The sequence below is a fragment of the Lynx rufus genome, unplaced genomic scaffold (genome assembly GCF_022079265.1).
Source record: "Lynx rufus isolate CCGP_SWC_20201006 ecotype Redwood Valley unplaced genomic scaffold, mLynRuf1.p SCAF_6, whole genome shotgun sequence".
In the NCBI taxonomy this organism is placed as follows: Eukaryota; Metazoa; Chordata; class Mammalia; order Carnivora; family Felidae; genus Lynx; species Lynx rufus.
Window position 1 is genome coordinate 88,760,168 of NW_025814878.1, and position 17,812 is coordinate 88,777,979.

At 37.8% G+C, this 17,812-nt stretch overlaps 1 protein-coding gene across 2 annotated transcripts in view; it reads right to left on the reverse strand.

Moving 5' to 3' along the window:
* Positions 1-12,606, reverse strand: part of PHF3 (PHD finger protein 3) — an 82,514-nt gene extending 69,908 nt beyond the window's left edge. Inside the window, exons 1-2 of one of the 2 annotated variants that reach the window (XM_047101203.1) lie at positions 12,307-12,606; positions 1,015-1,283 (exon numbers count right to left, since the gene is read on the reverse strand). In XM_047101203.1, coding sequence (XP_046957159.1) covers positions 1,015-1,258 — 244 coding nt within the window. In that variant the 5' untranslated portion in view covers positions 1,259-1,283; positions 12,307-12,606. The remainder of the gene's footprint in view (positions 1-1,014; positions 1,284-12,306) is intronic. The other variant, XM_047101204.1, reaches the window with a different exon arrangement.
* Positions 12,607-17,812: the final 5,206 nt, after the last annotated feature.

Consider the following 17,812-nt stretch of genomic DNA (forward strand, 5'->3'; position numbering starts at 1 on the left):
ACTCTTGATTTTGGCTCAGAATATCATCTCACAGTTTGTGAGACTGAGCCTTGCATAGGGCTCTGTGCTGTCAGCACAGAGATTCCCGCTCTCCCTCTCCCTCTGCCCCTCCCCCGCCTCTCTCTCTCCAAAAATAAACATTAAAAAAACAGAACAAAACAAAAAAACCCTCTGACAAAATATATTTGATATTCTTTTTTTCATATTAAGTCTTTAAAATGTAAAGTGCAGGAGGTACTTTGGTGGCTGAAGTCAGTTAAGCATCTGACTCTTGATCTCAGCTCAGATCTTAACTTCAGGGTCCTGAGTTCAAGTCCCACATTGGGCTCTGCACTGGGCCTGGAGCCTACTTAAACAAATCTAATGTGCACTTCACAGCACATCTCAGTTAGGACTGCACTCCTCTAAAGTGATTTAACAGTATGTGGCTAGTGGTTACTATGCTGGACAGCACAGGTCTAGAGTTCTTTCTCTGGTTTTGAGATACATGTACAAAATACCAAAATATCTGAAATGAAAGCATACAATATATTAAATATGAAGGTCTGGGAGGGGTACTGAGAAAGGTCAATTCAGCAGTTCCCCCTGACTCCAACAGGCCTATAGTGACATAATGTTCCAATTTGCTAAGCAATCCCTATATACTAGAGAGAGTCCCAACTTATACTTTTTGTCATAATGTAATAAACAGCACCCCTGTAATTCTCAAAAAGTGTCCCCCTTTGGATAATAAATTATATGGTCACCCTATCCATATCCATAATATCCTCAAAGATAATTCCACACTCCTTGGAAGAAAATTTAAAGTCTAATTCTGATGTCTAGAACAGCAGCTCTAAATTGAAAGTAAAGAATCCTAAATTCACTACCCTCACCAAAAAAACAAAAAAACAAAAAACAAAAAAAACAAAAAAAAGAAAAAGAAAAAAAAGAAAAAGAATAAAAAAGATGCTGCTGAAAATTCTTTTTATTTTAAATTGCAGACTAAAAAAAAAAAAAAAAAGTAAGAATTACCTGTTGAACAAGGCATCTGGAAATTGGGATCATTGCTATCCAAAACAGGCAAACAGAACTGGTTACTTGCAGATCCTAGCATAGGATCCTTATCGCTGAGCATGTTCTTCAGCGAGTCCTCTAAGACATTTTGACTTGTACTAAAATCCTCACAGACTTCATTCTCCAGGTTGGATCCTAGAAATAGGGCATCATCTAAGTGTTCAGTAGGAATTAAATGATTAAATGTATCAACTATATCCATGAAGACTTCTGTGTGTCTTTCAGCCCTATAGAAAGACAAAAAAAATACCATAAGAAATAAAGCTATCAATTGATAATCACCTAAAACCAAATTATTTTAATAGTTTTGAGTCTAAGAACACACTTCGGTATTTCTGAATTGTTTTTAAAAAAAACCCTCACTGTTGTTAGAATAAACATTTGGACATGTAGAACGAATCTTTACTAAATAATGTTTCTTCATCATACATGTAGAATATCATTTTACCAGAAATCCTATTAAATGTTTACTCAGTTTATTATTTTGAGGGAAAAACTATGTATATAATTCATTAATTTGATACAATTGAAAGAATGACATGGCTTAAACCATAAAAACCGTGTGTTTTTAACCATAATCTGTTCATAAATTAAGAATAAAACACTGCTTTCACAATAAGACCACATAAAAGAGCCAAAATCAAATCATATTTGTCCCATACCTATTAAGACGGTAAAATAGCCTTGTGTCATTTACAAAGCATTTAAATCATTTAAAGAAAGGTAATACAGAGAGAAAAAGGTCGTTTGTAGGGGTCGAGGGGGAAATGAAAAGACACTATTAATTAAACCCAACAAATCAAAACTCAAAAAAATACACACATACACAGGCAGAGACGTGCACATACACACATTTTAGTGGGGGGGGACTCCTTTTAGGATAAAATGGGATAAATGACAAGAAAACAATATATCAGAGATTTAAATTTATTTTAGTGAGTTATGTGAGGTACATACAGATGTCAAGCTGGTCTCCTACTATATATACTACACACTGCTCAGAAAGGTCATCTCATGCCCTGAAGAGCCTCAATTAATCAAAAGTTGAATTATGAAAATAAGACTGGTTTCAGAAAAAACTGAACCAATGTATTTTGGAAGGTGGGAGAGGAAGGGCATCAGCAAAAACATCTAATAATATTCAGTTAGCTAGAAATTCAACTAACCCAGAACATCTTGGGTTCCAAAACTCCAAGATTTTTTAGATCGGCTCCAAATCTACCAAAATTTACTCAAACTGTCCTTGATTCTTTCCCCTATAAAAATGAAGGAAGAGGAAGTTCAAAGATATTTGACAATTTACTGGGTATATATCATATGCTGCCAACCATTTCACCCATATTTAGCCCATTTATGCCCAATGATAATAATAGACTCTACATAGAAAATACGTTTAAATAACTGGGGCACCTGGGTGACTCAATCAGTTGAGACTCTGACTTCGGCTCAAGTCATGATCTCACAGTTTTCGAGTCCCGCATTGGGCTCACTTTTATCAGCATGGAGCCTGCTTTGGAACCTCTCGGTCTGCCCCTCCACCCACTCGTTCTCATTCTCTCTCTCTCTAAAGTAAATGAACACTTAACAAATAATTTTTTACAAGACAATTCATTTAAATAATGTAAATATTGGGGCACCTGGGTGGCTCAGTCGGTTGAGCATCTGACTTCAGCTCAGATCATGATCTCATAGCTCGTGAGTTCGAGCCCCACATCGGGCTCTGTGCTGCCAGCTCAGAACCTGGAGCCTGCTTTGGATTCTGTGTCTGCCTCTCTCTCTCTCTGCCCTCCCCCGCTCACTCTGTCTCTCTCTCTCTAAAATAAACATTAAAAATAATAATAATAAAATAATATTATAATAAAAATAATAAAAGTAAACAAATAAATAATGTAAATATCTCCCCACCCCAAACCATAAAACAGCCAAGATTCAAACCTAGGTTCCTAGGCTCCACAGCCTATAGCCATACCTCTTCCTCTTTCACACTAAGCTCCCAAACTAGAAATTGACTAGATTTGACTCATTAAAGGCTCTTCTTTAAAAATAGTTTTCTAACAAACCAGTAGTTACCTGGGTCCTTGGATAACAGAAGGATACACTGCAAAGGGACAGGAAGATACTTTGGGGAATGATAAAAATTTCCTAAATCATGAATGTATACATCCACTGGAATTCATCAATCTGTTCATTTTAAGTAGAAAGTTTATTGTAACTCAATTTAAAATCCTAAAAAAAAATGAAAGAAAATTTCCTCATTCTCACAAAAGTTAATCCCCTTCTAAATGAAGGATTTCAGTATCTCTTCTCAAATTTTGGAATTTTACGTGTATTAAAATATTAATAGGGGCGCCTGGGTGGCTCAGTCAGTTAAGCATCCAGCTTCGGCTCAGATTATGATCTCAGATTATGATCTCGTGGCTCGTGAGGTCCAGCTCCACATGGGGCTCTGTGCTAACAGCTCAGAGCCTGGAGCCTGCTTTGGGGTCTGTGTCTCCCTTTCTCTCTACCCCTCCCCCACTCACACTCTTTCTCTCTCTCTCTCAAAAATAAAACATTTTTTAAAATTAATTAATTAATATTCATAAAACACTAAAATGTTAATGATTTGATTGACATGCTGGCTATTTTATATGCATTCTCTAACTGTAACATTAAAAGAAAATTACAGCTCATAATGTTGATGAAAACTCAGGAAAACTTTTAATTCTCTAATACTACCTGATCTCAGTACCTAAAAAAGGCTCAATTATATCACCAAATCTTCCACTAATATGTTTTTAGGTTCCAAAAAATTTTAGTATAATAAATTTCTGGTATTTAATTTACAAAAATGTTATTAAATGCTTACAAATTACATAGATAAAACTACTGACAAATTAGTTTATCTACATATGCTGGAATCCAAAGCCACAGGTCAAGACTACATCCTTTTCAAAGTTGCATCCCACTTAGTAATCTTTTTTTCTCAGATGAATCAAAAAGAAAAAATGGTTAATTCCAGCTCTAAAAGCAAATAGTAAACTTTCCTTCTAAAAAAAGTATGCTGAATCTACTGAAAAATGCACTCATTCCCATAGCAACACGAGTCTGATAAATTCTACAAACTTCACCTGAAGTCCATCTTTCTGTTACTACTGGTTATGTGATTTCAAGTGATGGAGACATTAAGAACATTCAAAATTATGATCACATAGCTCAAAATCACAAAGCTATATGGAAGACCAACCCATTCTAAATATTCATTCACATGATTTAATAACATTCACAATATTTAGTAAACAGTGATCTAAATAAGCAGTATGTTTTTTTCAATAGCACTATTAGCGAACCATCCCAAAACTCCTTTACAAAAAGTACTTTAAGAGCTTGTGACATATTTTTTTATCTCGAAGGTAGACAATAGTCTTTAAAGACAAATTTTAAAAAATATAAAAAGCAAAACATTGTGTAAATAAGATGGGTGAACCAAACTTTCCACTACAGCTTTTTGGCCAAACTGGTATGACTTGTAAAGTGTGTTTTATCTGAATTTAAATAAGCACATCAGGGAAAAGGCTTCCATAGTCAAATATTGAAAAGGACTAGCATAACAAAATTACATTTATTTAATAATACTTTTAATTCATTCAACACATGTTTACTAAGCAGTTACCATTGAGACATCTTTATGCCAACAAGACCAGGATTCTTCCAACACAGAATAGGTTATAAAATTAGGGACCCAAAGAAGACAATTTCTACAGGAGACATCACAAGACCAGTTTTCTTGTAAATCTATTATAAATTAGTAAGACTGACTTTTCATAAGCAGTACTAAGTGGTTCTGGGGGCAATTCCAAGGAAAAATTCCAAAAATGATAGTATACAGCCATCTCACAAGACTACCTTGAAAGTAATATTTAATGGAAGCATAAAGCAATTCGTTTTAAAAGATCAGTTTCAGATATCAAGTTCTCAGTATCAAAAATAAAATGATAAAATTTTCCATGCTAAATTGGAAAACAAACATTAAGTCAACTGCAGAAATATTAACTCAATTAACATGAACACACTAATCTACTAAATGCAATGTGGTAAACTGGGTTGGATCATGAAACAGAAAAAGGACAGTAAAAGAAAAACCAGTAAAATTAAAATAAAGTCTGCAAGTTAGTTAATAGCAATGTACCAATGTTAATCTTAGTTCTAATAAAGGCACTAGCATTATGTCAGATGTAACAATCAGGAAACTGGATGAAGGAATACAGGAACTCTATACAATGTCTGCAATTTTTCTATAAGTCTGAAGTTGTTATAAAAATAAGTCTTTTTAAAAACATGAACACTAATCTAAAATTACTCTAAAATTAGAGGAGGCACCTGGTTGGCTCAGTCAGAAGAACACACAACTCTTGATCTAGGCGCCGTGAATTTGATCCCCACATTGTGTGTACAAATTAAATAAATAAATAAATAAATAAATAAATAAGTAAACTTAAAAAAAAAAAGAATTTTGAAAAGTACATTTAAAAATAATAATAGGTGCGCCTAGGTGGCTCAGTAGGTTAAGCATCTGACTTTAGCTCAGGTCATGATCTCACGGTTCCTGAGTTCAAGCCTCGCATCAGGCTCTGGGCTGATGGCTCAGGGCCTGGAGCCTGCTTCGGATTCTGTGTCTCGCTCTCTCTCTGCTCCTCCCCAACTCGTGCTCTGTCTGTCTGTCTGTCTCTCTCTCTCTCTCTCTCTCTCTCTCTCTCAAAAATAAACATTAAAAGAAATAATAAAAATAAAAATAATAAAAATAAAATTAGAGGAGACACCTAGTAATGTGGATAGACAAAGAAGATCTTTAAAATCTTCAAAAAAATAAATAAAAATAAAACAACAAGTCCATCTACAGTGTATGTTAAATGGATAATGATATGTACATATTCAATTAAATTGATACTAATAATTTGGGTATATATTGAAACCAGGAATTAGTTCTTAGATCACAGTAATGTCTCATGTTTCCAGACCATAAAATATCTCCAGCTAAGTCAGAGAACTGGGTAATCTACTTAATTCAAAATTACTCATTTATTCACATATTTATTAAGCATCTACTTATAAAGTATTATTATAGGTACCAGTGAAACAAGTACCATTCAAATCCAAAGAACTCACAATATAAGAGTATAGACATATAAACAACATGTAAACATCACAACAAAATAGGACAGTGTCATAATAAGGATTGCAGACAGTTATTACAGAGGAAGGTGAAACTCATGAGGCCAAGAATATCTAAGCAAGTGATGTATGAGCTGGATCCTAAAGGTCCAGAAGATACTCCAGGCAAAGGGAAGAACAGCATGTGCTAATTATGAATGACAGAGTCTGGTCCTAACAGACCATTTGGAAAGATTCAGAATACAATTAAAAAATAAGTATTACTACCAACATTCTGAATAAAATGAGTTTGAAGATATGTCCCACTTTAAAATACTTTATCTGTAACTCTCAAAAAATTATACTGCAAACAAATTTAGTTTACACTGATAAAATCAGCATGTATTCTGTTTCATGGAATGGAAAGCAAAAAAGATTTAGAAAACACCAACAGCAAAAAAGAAAAAAAAGTTGTATTTCTACAAAATCCCCTTTAAATTAAGAATACATTGAAACTATCTCAACTTTTCAGAAGCATCTTCAAAGTAAAACTATGTTTTATCATGTCATCTCCTTTAAAAAAAATAGATATAAACCTAACAATAAATCATTAAAGCTACCAAAGACCCTAACAGTTTATACTATGAAGAAGCTCTGTCTCATGCAGTCTGTATTCACATATATGTGTATGGGGGTGGCATGGGGTAGTTACAAATATATTCAGGAGATTGTAAAATCTATGACAAAAAATTAAACAGGGTAATAGTGATGGGGAGAGGAAGAGTGTTTCTATGTACAATGGTAAATGAACATGTAAGCCAAAATCTGAAAAGAGGGAGTGATCCATGCACAAATGAGGAAAAGCAATCCAAGCAAAGACCTAAATGCAAAGGCCCTGGGAATGGAAGCTTGGTGCCTTATAGCCCCTATCCTATAGTCTAAATTAAGCTGTCAATTCATCAGGCTTGCTTACCGTGAACAAATTTCTAATAGGCACTAGTAGTAGAAAAATAAAAGTACCACTACTAATAGTGACTAAAAACGTAAAACGATGTGCTCTAATTTCACACCAGGCAATGGTCTACATGCTGTACATCAGTAATTCTCAATCAGAGGTGATTATGTCCCTCCAGAGGACATTTGGCCATATATGGAGACATTTCTGGTCATCACAAAGGGAGGGCAGGCTACTGGCATCCAGTAAATACACTACCATACACAAGGAAAGCCCCACAACGAAGAATTATCCAGCCAGAAAACTGCTAAGGTTAAGAAACTCTGCCCTACATTTATTAATTTAATCCTCACAACAATGCTATATTATAATTCAGTAAACAAAGAAAGAAAAAGAAACGAAGGGAGGGAAGAATTGGGATCAAAGAGATTAAATTACTTGCTATAGTAAATGGTGGAGCTGAAATTTGAACCCAGAAAATTTCCTTCAAGAATCAATGCACTTACCACTACACTATATTATCTATTTATAAAGCAAAATGCATTGAGTATTTATTATGTGCCAGGCACAGTGTAAACTTAATGTATGCATGATGTCACTTAATCTTCACAACCATACAATTAGGCAGGTACCATTATTATTTCAAGTTATAAGAGTGGGGCTAAAGCTTAGCAAAGTTACACCCAGTATTATAGAATAAATAAGTGACACAGCTGGGACTCAATTCTGCTCTGACACAGAGGTCAGTTCTTAACCACCATAATATGAAAACATTAAAGATGAGTAACAGGTTATCTTTCCAGGATAGAGAAAAGGAAAATCACTAAATGGTTAAACAATGTAGTACAACACAATTCTAGAAAGTACAATTCTATAGAGCAATGCAACCTAATCAACTGCTCTAAACACACTTCAAATTCTACTCCAGTTGCACTGGTTAGAATCTTTAAGAAAAAGCAAAGCTCAAAACTTTTCTAAATCAGGTAAAAGAACAGGTAAGATTCCAAGATGTCTGCCATACTAAGACTAAAGCTAACCTAAGAATCCAGAAAAAGAACTATCAAGTACAAGCTGAATCTGGCAAAAGCAGAATTACACTAGCCAACTGCACTAACTCCAAAGTTTACAACCATATCCTACTGATATTAGCAGTTTGGACTGACCATACAACCAGTGGAAGTAGCTCATCATTAAAACTATGGAGTAGGTCCTAACAGTACAAGCTAACATGTACTTTTAGCATGCACTATGTTTCAGGCCCTATGCTAAGTGTATTGTATGCCTTATCTCATTAGTTCCTCCCAACAACCCTGCGAGGAAGGTGCAATTACTCTATTTTACAGACAAGCAAATTGAGGCCCAGACCATTATGTAATTTGCCCCAAACTGAAACCCAAGCAGCGTGATTACTGAATCCGTACATTTATACTATACTATATGCACTCTAGTTGTGTAACACATACTAATTTCTATGTTCTTAATAATTAATAAAATCTTAAAAATACTAAAAAGAAAGTGACCTACCCTTCTTCCAAAATAAGTTAGAAAATACACACTTAGCCACTCCCTACACATAAAAAACACAATGGCTATCCTCAGTGTGTATAAACATCATTTTGGAAGTTATCGACTACAAACTCTGCAATTTATTTTCACAGTCTACAATTTTAGAATGTTTTCACATGGCCAACTCACACAAATTATGAATGAACCAAAAAAACATTAAGTTTAGCCTTTCTGTACAATCTACTATGCCATTCAAAACTTCATCTAATAAAGTTAGATCATGCTAAAACTAAAACTTCTGGGTAGTATTTTGAAATTTTTATTAAACTATTTCTCTTCATTCTTTCTCTTCACTGTACAACTGATCATAAAAATGAACATTCCCTGACCATTAAAAACTGATCTAAAGGCACCTGGGTAGCTCAGTTGGTTAAACTTTCAGCTTCAGCTCAGGTCATAATCTTGTAGTTCTTGAGTTCGAGCCCCGCATTAGGCTCTGTGCTGACAGCTCAGAGCCTGGAACCTGCTTCAGACTCTGTGTCTCCCTCCCTCTGCCCCTTCCCCATGCATGCTTGCACTCCCTCTCTCAAAAATAAACATTAAAAAAAAATTGTTTTAATGATATAAATTAACACACAATGCATAGGAGTAAGTGTCCGGTCTACACATTTGGCAATTTCTCACACAATGCCTTTTGTAATTCTTGAAATATCATCTTTTCACTTTAATATAATGATTTAACATCTTGAGTCTTTGAATCTTGTTTCTCAACCTAGACTATGTTTCTTGAGGGTAAAAACAGCCCCTGGGTCTCACATATTTTGAATCAAACCAATACCCTCAATATCTTTTCCCAGTATTCAAAGAGCAGCAAATAAAAGGGAGTATCTTTCTCAAACATGCAACTATACTGTAAGTGTCTAACAATTTGCCAAGTCATTTTTGTAGTTAAAAAATAAAATGTCTATCCTTCTGAAAACATACTCCAGGATTCTCGGAGGTGCTCCAAGAAAAAATAAGAGAAACAGAGCCCAAGATGTACTGCTCCACAAAAGAAAGAAATCCAACAGCCCTCGTCAGAAAGATTTCCTGAAATGTGGATGAAAGAAAATAGAAATCTGCACTCCAAGAACCCTAATAGTTCCTGACACTGTGAAGTAGTTACGGGTAATCCACAAACCTGAGATACTGATCAATGAAGCTCATTATCTCATTAAAGAGGAGAAAAGACCTTATCTCCAGACAAAAATTAAGTAAAAAGGATTTCATGAGATATCTGTGTCAAAAACAAAAAAAGTGCACATTTAAGAAAGCAAAATGTATTAAAAAGGCAACGCCATGTTACCAAGGAAGATAACCATTATGTTTCAGTACTAAAAAAAAAAAAAAAAAAAAAAAAGAATTGTATGCATAATTTACATTCACCAGTTTTTTCCAAGTATAATACATATTATGTGAAAATCTAAACTCAGGATAATTTTGCAGTAATCCAACTGTCACCTTGTTGCCTTCCAACTTTTAACAACAGAGTTTTATTAATAAGCTATTACATAAATCCAAGATTATCAACCTTTCTTAACTAATTCCAATCTGAATACAATTTAAATTTTAATGCTATGGTTTTAAACGATTTGAACATAGAGACAACTTCCTTTCCACTTTTCTATCCTGAAATTTGCATTTAATTAATGCTAACTTTCACCTACATTTACACAGACTGCTTCTCTTAGATCTGACTTATTTGAACATGCAACAGATGAGTATACCAAAGGATCAACTAAAGTTATGTGAAGTCCATCCCAACAGCATAGAATGCATAACTAACTCAATGTGACAGACAAGGAAGTTCACTGCCCTGCCCGAAGGATGCAAAAGCAGTATATCACGTTTTCATGCTCTTCAATAAACGGACCTATAAAGCATGCAAGGAACAAGGGAAAACTGGTCCCATCAACTAACTCTTGTTATCCTTTTGACAAATTAACAGTACAGCTATCAAATAAAGCTTAAAATCTATGGTTGTAATTCTGCATATTTAAAAAGCAGCCCAGTTCAGTTGAGAAGTCTTTCTGTTACTAATTGAACTGTGTATGGCTCAATCAGACCAATAATAGCTCCTAAGTCTTCTCTGAAATTATGTTACTATCATGGGGAAATGGAGTATGTATTTTAAAATAGTAATAGGTATAATGATGATGGAGGAAAAATTCATTATCGTAATATAGGGCAAATAAACAGAAGAACTGGATAGAAAATAATAGTAATAAAAAGGTCGAGTGGTAGCAAAAACTACTATTCGAAATAATCTTTATACAACACCTCTTGAGCTCTGGAATGAGGATACAAATTCAAAAACAGAAGAATCCTGCAAAGACTTCTTGGTTCTTTTGACTCGTGTCTCTTTACCACAAACACATCTAAAAACATTTTCACAATCCCAAACACTTCATTCAAGAATCAAAAAATGGTAGAAAATGAATGAGTAAAGAAGGCGTAGTTTTGCAAGATCTCAAACAACCAGTTTTGTAAAAAGGAAAACAAAAATCGACCCCCAAATCGTAACTAAGTAGAACAATGTACTAAGTACTTCCTAAATAGTTTACTGTATCTTTTTTTTTTTTTTTTGGCTTAAAATAAGGTAGTATTTGGGAAAGGCTCAATAACCAATGTCTCATTTTAAATTAAGTATTTCTACATGTAATGAAGATTAGTAAAGGTAGATATCAAAGCGCTGTTACCACTAACATTAATGATTATCCATGATCATAATCTGCAAATGATTCCTGAATAGCACCAATAATCATGCATTCAAACTACCTCGAATCATAGTCTCTAGAAAATGGCATTTAAAAATCCAAAGATGGGAAAAGGTCATCGGACCCGGCAACACATTGCTGGGGGAAAGAAGGGGGAAACAGGACTATGCGCGGTACTAACATTCTCTCCCTTTCTCCCTCCTCCCTGCCCCCCTCCCCGTGTCAGGTGATCAGTTATTTAGCACCATTAACACGCACGAATCGACAAGTGGTTCATTAAATTACTCATATTATTCCGAAAGCCACATTCTAGGCTTCCTTTTTCAAACTAAGCAAAAGGAGTCGACAGTTTGGGTCCCGAGCACAAAAGCGCGCGGTAGCGGGAGGATGGATAGAGCGCCAACTCCCCCCTCTCCAAAAGCTGGGACAGGGTTCAGCCTCGCGGCAGGGCCCAAAGCTCGATGCCGAGCTCGCTCCCTTGGAGGGAAGAGGTACGAAGGGCCAGGTCCGGGGGCCTGCGGGCCGGGCCTTCCTGGCAGCGCCCGCGGTGCCTCCGGGCCTGCGCGCCCGCGCGACGGCGGCAGTGGGGCACACTCACCGCGGAAGGCCCGGGAGCAGAAGCCGGGGAGAGGCCGCGGTCCAGACCCTCCGCCTGGCCACCTCGCCGCCGCGGCTCCCTCCCACCCCGCGATCCAAACGGTCCCGGGCGACAGAGGCACGGCCCGGGCAGGCCGGGGACGTTGCGCAAGAGGCCGGAGAGGTTTCCCGGCTGCGCGGGAGAAAGGCGCGGAGTGTCCGCCGCGGGAGGGGCGGGGAGGCCCGCGGAGGCGCTGTGCGTGTGGAAAGGGATGGGGGAGGGGAGAATTGCCCGTCTCCCTGGCCGCGGCCAGAGCCGCAACTCACCCAGCTCCGCCAGACGAGCGCTACCACTGGCAGCAAGAGGAAGATGGTGGCCGCTGCCGCCGCCGCCGCCGCCGAGGAGGAGGGGGCCCGGTGGGTGCCGAGGAGAGGGGGTACGCGCAGGACGTCGGCGTCGCTGCCACAGCCTCTTTTGCTCACAGGGCCGAGCGGCTGCTGCTGACGACACTAGCCTGGCTTCCGCGCCGCCCTTTTTATCCTCGTAGCAGCCGCCGCCGCCCAGGGCCCGAGGGTCGCTCGCCTCGTGGGGACCGTGCGGCGGCGCGAGACCCCGCAGCCATCGGCGTGCGGCGGCGGCGCGGGGGCAGGAGCCGGGCCGCGTCACGTGACCCCACTGTTTACCGTTCCGGGGGCCGCGGCCTGCACGCTGCGCCTGCGCAATGTGGGCTCTCCAGTGCCGCGCCTCCGCGGGGCCCGGGCTATAGCACTCTGCTGCGCTTCCGCGCCGCTCCCAGTCTTGTCAGGGCGCGGCACGCCGGAGGGCCTTGAGCTATCACCTCGCTCGCGGGGTGAGGCACAGATCGATTTTTCTCGATTGTAATGAGCACTAAGGCTTCATAGTGCAATATTGATAGTCAAATCTGCCCCCCCCGCCCCAATACGTTTCATTAATTGGGTGTGCTTTCAAGAATGGTAGGCTACAGGGCAGTACATGAGCCCCTTGCCCAAGAATCCCGGCTGGCTATACACAACAGCCCCATTATTAACCACCTCTGTTCTCGCCTTTTCTGTAAATAGATGGTCTTTTTCAGGACTCAAGTTGCCTACAAGAATCATTCCTGGTCGAAGTCAACAGTTTCCAAAATATGGCAAGAGGATCCTCTGAAGGGTTCCCTAGACCTTTCAGAGGAGCGTCAATTCTTTAACAAATTTTCTTCATCTCCTTCAACCAAAACATGTAGCAGCTGATTAAATGCAGAAGGAGATATGAGAATCCAGCCACCTATTAAGCCAGACATTGAAGAAATGTGCAAAAATTTAAAGCGATGCCACTCTTCTCATTAAATTTTGTTGGGAAAAAATTCATAAGTTATTTATGATAACATATAATGAATTTTGTTATTTTGTGTTTTATTATTCTTAGGTTTAATTCCTACGATAGTAAATAACTAACCCACATAAACAAAAGCTCTTAGAAGTCCCTCAGTAATTTTTAAGAATATATATAGGTTCTGAGGCCAAAACCTTTGAACTCCACTGGTCTTGATTAATGTTTCCACAGCAGCCTGTGCTGACTTCTATCTCTCAGCCCTTAATAAACATTGTGAGGTAATGTTGTTAGTCATCACTCCAACCAAAACAAGCCCCTTTGAGGACAGGGATTGTGCCTTCTCTTGGCAAGGAACATTACAGTACCCACTAAAGAATGATAGCCAGCACCTGCTGTGCTCTTCAGAAACCTTTACTTGTTGATTTAAGCTTCATGCCAACCTAGGCCACATTGTAAGATTTGTGCAGAGTAGAATAATAGCTTACAGGCATGTGGTGATGAGCTGTTCTTTACTCTCTCCAGTCTTCCGGTATTTTGAGCACTCCCAATACCCAATGCTCTTCCACAAAGGAAGTTTAGATTGTTCCAATTCTACTGGAATCCTAGAATTCCATCCCCTGCCTTGACTCATTGATCCCTCAAAACTTGGTTTTGTAATCTCTTTTTTTTGTGTTGTTGTTTTGTTTTGAGAAAGGGAAATAGAAATGAGTAATCAAAATTTTTTTCTCACTTGAAATGTCTGGGATGAATTGCTAAAATAAACCTTAACTTTATTTTTACTCTTCTTCTGGACCTCAATGTGAAATTTGAAAAAGGCATTAGGAAAGAATAAGATTATAAACAAAATCCAATCCTAAGGGATTTAATATAGTAGAGCTCAAATAGAAAATCATTATCTGGAAAATTCCCTTGGAAGACCTGGGGAAAACTTATCTTCTTAAAGAAATTTTAGTAAATTTGTGAAAAAAACACAATGAAGGTTAAAAGAAACTATAGCAGGTGCGCCTGGGTGGCTCAGTTGGTTGAATGTCCAACTTTGGCTCAGGTCATGATATTGTGGTTTGCAAGTTCAAGCCCTGCATGGCGCTCTCTGCTGTTTTCGTGGAGCTGGCTTCAGATCCTCTGTCCCCCTCTTGCTCTCTGCTCCTCCCCCACTTGCATGCATACTTTCTCAAAAATAAATAAATATTAAAAAGAAAAGAAAAAGTACAGGAATGGTAAGCTTGTCACATTTACAAAACAGATTTCTAATCCTAAAAAAGCCAACAAGCTTACCACAAAGCGTGAATTTTGACCATATTATTTTGAACCAGGCAAGAACCCAGTTCACATTTGTTCATTAATGATCTTTTCTTTTTGTTTCCAGATATAAACACAATCTGTCTTTTATCCAGTCTATAAAAAGATTACTAGAAGAAAGAACCATCATAATAATACTGAGAATGGCTCTCACAGCATGCAGGACATTGTTTTACTTAAAAGACCTATTGGAAAATCAGATTGTATTGATAGCATTAAAAACTCCAAATTAACTCGGGAAAATTAAATTTGGTAGAAAACAAGACAAGACAACTAACAATGGCAAATACTGACCAATAGGATTGTAAATTGACCAAAACCAAACCAAAACAAAACAAAACAAAACATGTGGAAAATTAAAAATTGACAAAATTTGGATGTTGCAAAACTTTACTCAAGAAAATTGAGCCTGGCAGAGAGTGGGGCCATGGAAGACAGCTCACAGTGCTGGTATAGAAGTTAAGTATGATATGAACAATGCTTGTCATCATGGAAACATTGGTTCCTACAGTATCAGTTCACTGGAGTAAAGATGAAAAAAGTGGGATGTTAACTGCAGCAAATAGAAAATCAATAAAAATATCAAATATACTTAATGTCTTTTTTTCTGGAAAACACTTTTTATATACACAGACACACTTTCATGTTAGTTTGAATAGATATAAATGGTTTTATTCTTAAACATGACATCAAAGCAGTAGAATCAAAATATTCTGAATTCATTTTACTAAGACCATTGTGAAATTTAGAGGCTTAACCCAGAACACCTTGTTCCTTATGTCAGGCTTGCTCCCTTCCCACACAGTTTTTTTACCTACTTTCTCCAGAAAGATAGCTCCCAACTAAGGGCATGTCCTGATCCAGGGTAAATAATTTGCACAACGTACCAGAGATCAGGGGGTGCCTAGAGGGGCTGGGTCAAACAATAAAATAAAAGTTTTCCATGTACCTGGTCTGCACAGGGCATAAAAGCACCTATGCAGACTTTAGCAACTATAAGGTACAGGGAAGGAGCAAGTCTGTCATTCAGTGCTTTGACACTGGTGGGCACAGAGGACATGTATTCATGCTTTACCTGGCCTGGAGTGGAGACCAGGCATTTCTGACAGTGGATGCCCTCAAGGACAAGAAAGTTCTAGAGAATCTGTGTGGTTCTGGAGCTACAAATCTTTCATTATCTGGTTGGACATATTGCATCAATGAAATAATCAAAATTCTTTTATTTTTTTAATGTTTATTTATTTTGAGAGAAAGCACGAGCAGGGGAGGGACAGAAAGAGAGGAGAGAGAGAGTCCCAAACAGTCTCCACACTGTCAGTGCAGATCCCAACACAGGGCTTGAACTCACAAACCATGAGATCATGACCTAAGCAGAAATCAAGAGTCGGATGCTTAACAGACTGAGTCCCCCAGGAGCCCTTCAAAATTCTTTTAACAAAGAAAGTGTTTGTGAAAGGGTCCCTCGGTGACAATGTCCCCTCCTTACTTGAATTTTTTCCGTGGTTCTCCAAAATAAAAAGAATAAAACCCAAACCTCTTAATATAGCTGTTAAGACACTTTGGGATTAGTCCTTATCCAGCTCTTCAGCTTCTCTTCTCACGATTCCCTGATTTTTAAATTTATGACATAGCAACATCTAACTTCTGTTTCCTACTGCCTCTTAACCTAAAGTCTTTGCTCATGCTGTTACCTCTGACAGGAATGCTCTCTTCTGAACTGACCCTAAACACCACTACAGACCCTCCCACCACTTTTAGATTGCTTCTGAATCCTTTTTTTTTTTAAGTTTATTTATTTATTTTGAGAGAGACAGAGACAGCATGAGTGGGGGAGGGGCAGAGAAAGGGAGAGAGAGAGAATCCCAGGCAGGCTCCTCATTTTCAGCACAGAGCCCGATACAGGGCTCAAACTCACAAAATCACGAGATCTTGACATGAGCTGCAACCGAGAGTCCAGCCCGAGGCTCAACCGACTCAGCCACCCAGGCGCCCCACTTCTGAATTCTTTTAAGATGCAGCTCAGTGATAGCTGTCTGAATCCATCAAACTAAATGGTGAAATATTAGAAGCATCCCCACTCAATCCAGGGATGAGCAGGCTGAGACTATGACTACCATTATTCAATATTAGCTGGTACAGAAAGGTCAGAGAAGAAATGAAAGATAGATATAAGAAAATAAAAGATACAATGATTATTATTTGCATACGCTATAACTGCATATCAAACAGAATCAATTAAATGACTACTAGCATTAAGGAGTTACCTGAGTACTAGGCCAGTTGTTCAAAAATCAGTTAAAAGAAATTAATAGGTTTCCCATAAACAGCAATCTTGGTTACAATTTGTTGGGAAAACAAATTCCAACAAAAATATGTAGCACTTAAACAGCCTAACAAGAAAAAATTGTGCATTTCTTCACTATACGGAAAAAGAAAAACCTTACTTAAAAGGAAACCTGACCTAGAATAACCAAAATAATCTTGAAAAAGAAGAATAAAGTTGGAGGACACACACTTCCCAGTTTTAAAACTTACCCACAAAGCAACAGTGATCAACATAGTGTGCTAATGACATAGGATAGAGTTATTAACCAATGGAATAAAGTTGAGAGTCCAGAAATAAACCCATGTGTCATGGTCCACTAATTTTGAACAAAGATCCCAATATCATCCAATGACGAGAAAGAATGGTCTCTTCAACAAATGTACTGGACCAACTGGATGATGGATGCATGCAAAAGAATGGAGTTGGACCCTTACCTCAAACCATATACAAAAGTTAACTCAAAATGGAGTGAAGACCTAAATGTAAGAGTAAAAATTATAGAACCCCTAAAAGAAACCATAAGGGTAAATCTTTATGATCTCAGAATTGGCAATGGATTATTAGATATGACACCAAAGTAAAAACAACAGAAGAAAAAAAATAGATAAATTGAATTTCATCGAAGTTAAAAACTTCCGTGCGTCAAAGGGCACAATCAGAAAAGTGAAATGACAACTCAGAAAGTGGGAAAAAAATGTTTGCGAATCACATTATCTGATGAGGGACTTGTATCCAGAATGTACATATATAAAGAACACTTAAAACTCAACAATAAAAGACAACCCAATTTAAAAAGGGTGAAGGATGAGGCACCTGACTGGTTCAGTCGGTAGGGTATGTGACTCTAGATCTCAGGGTCATGAATTCAAGCCCCA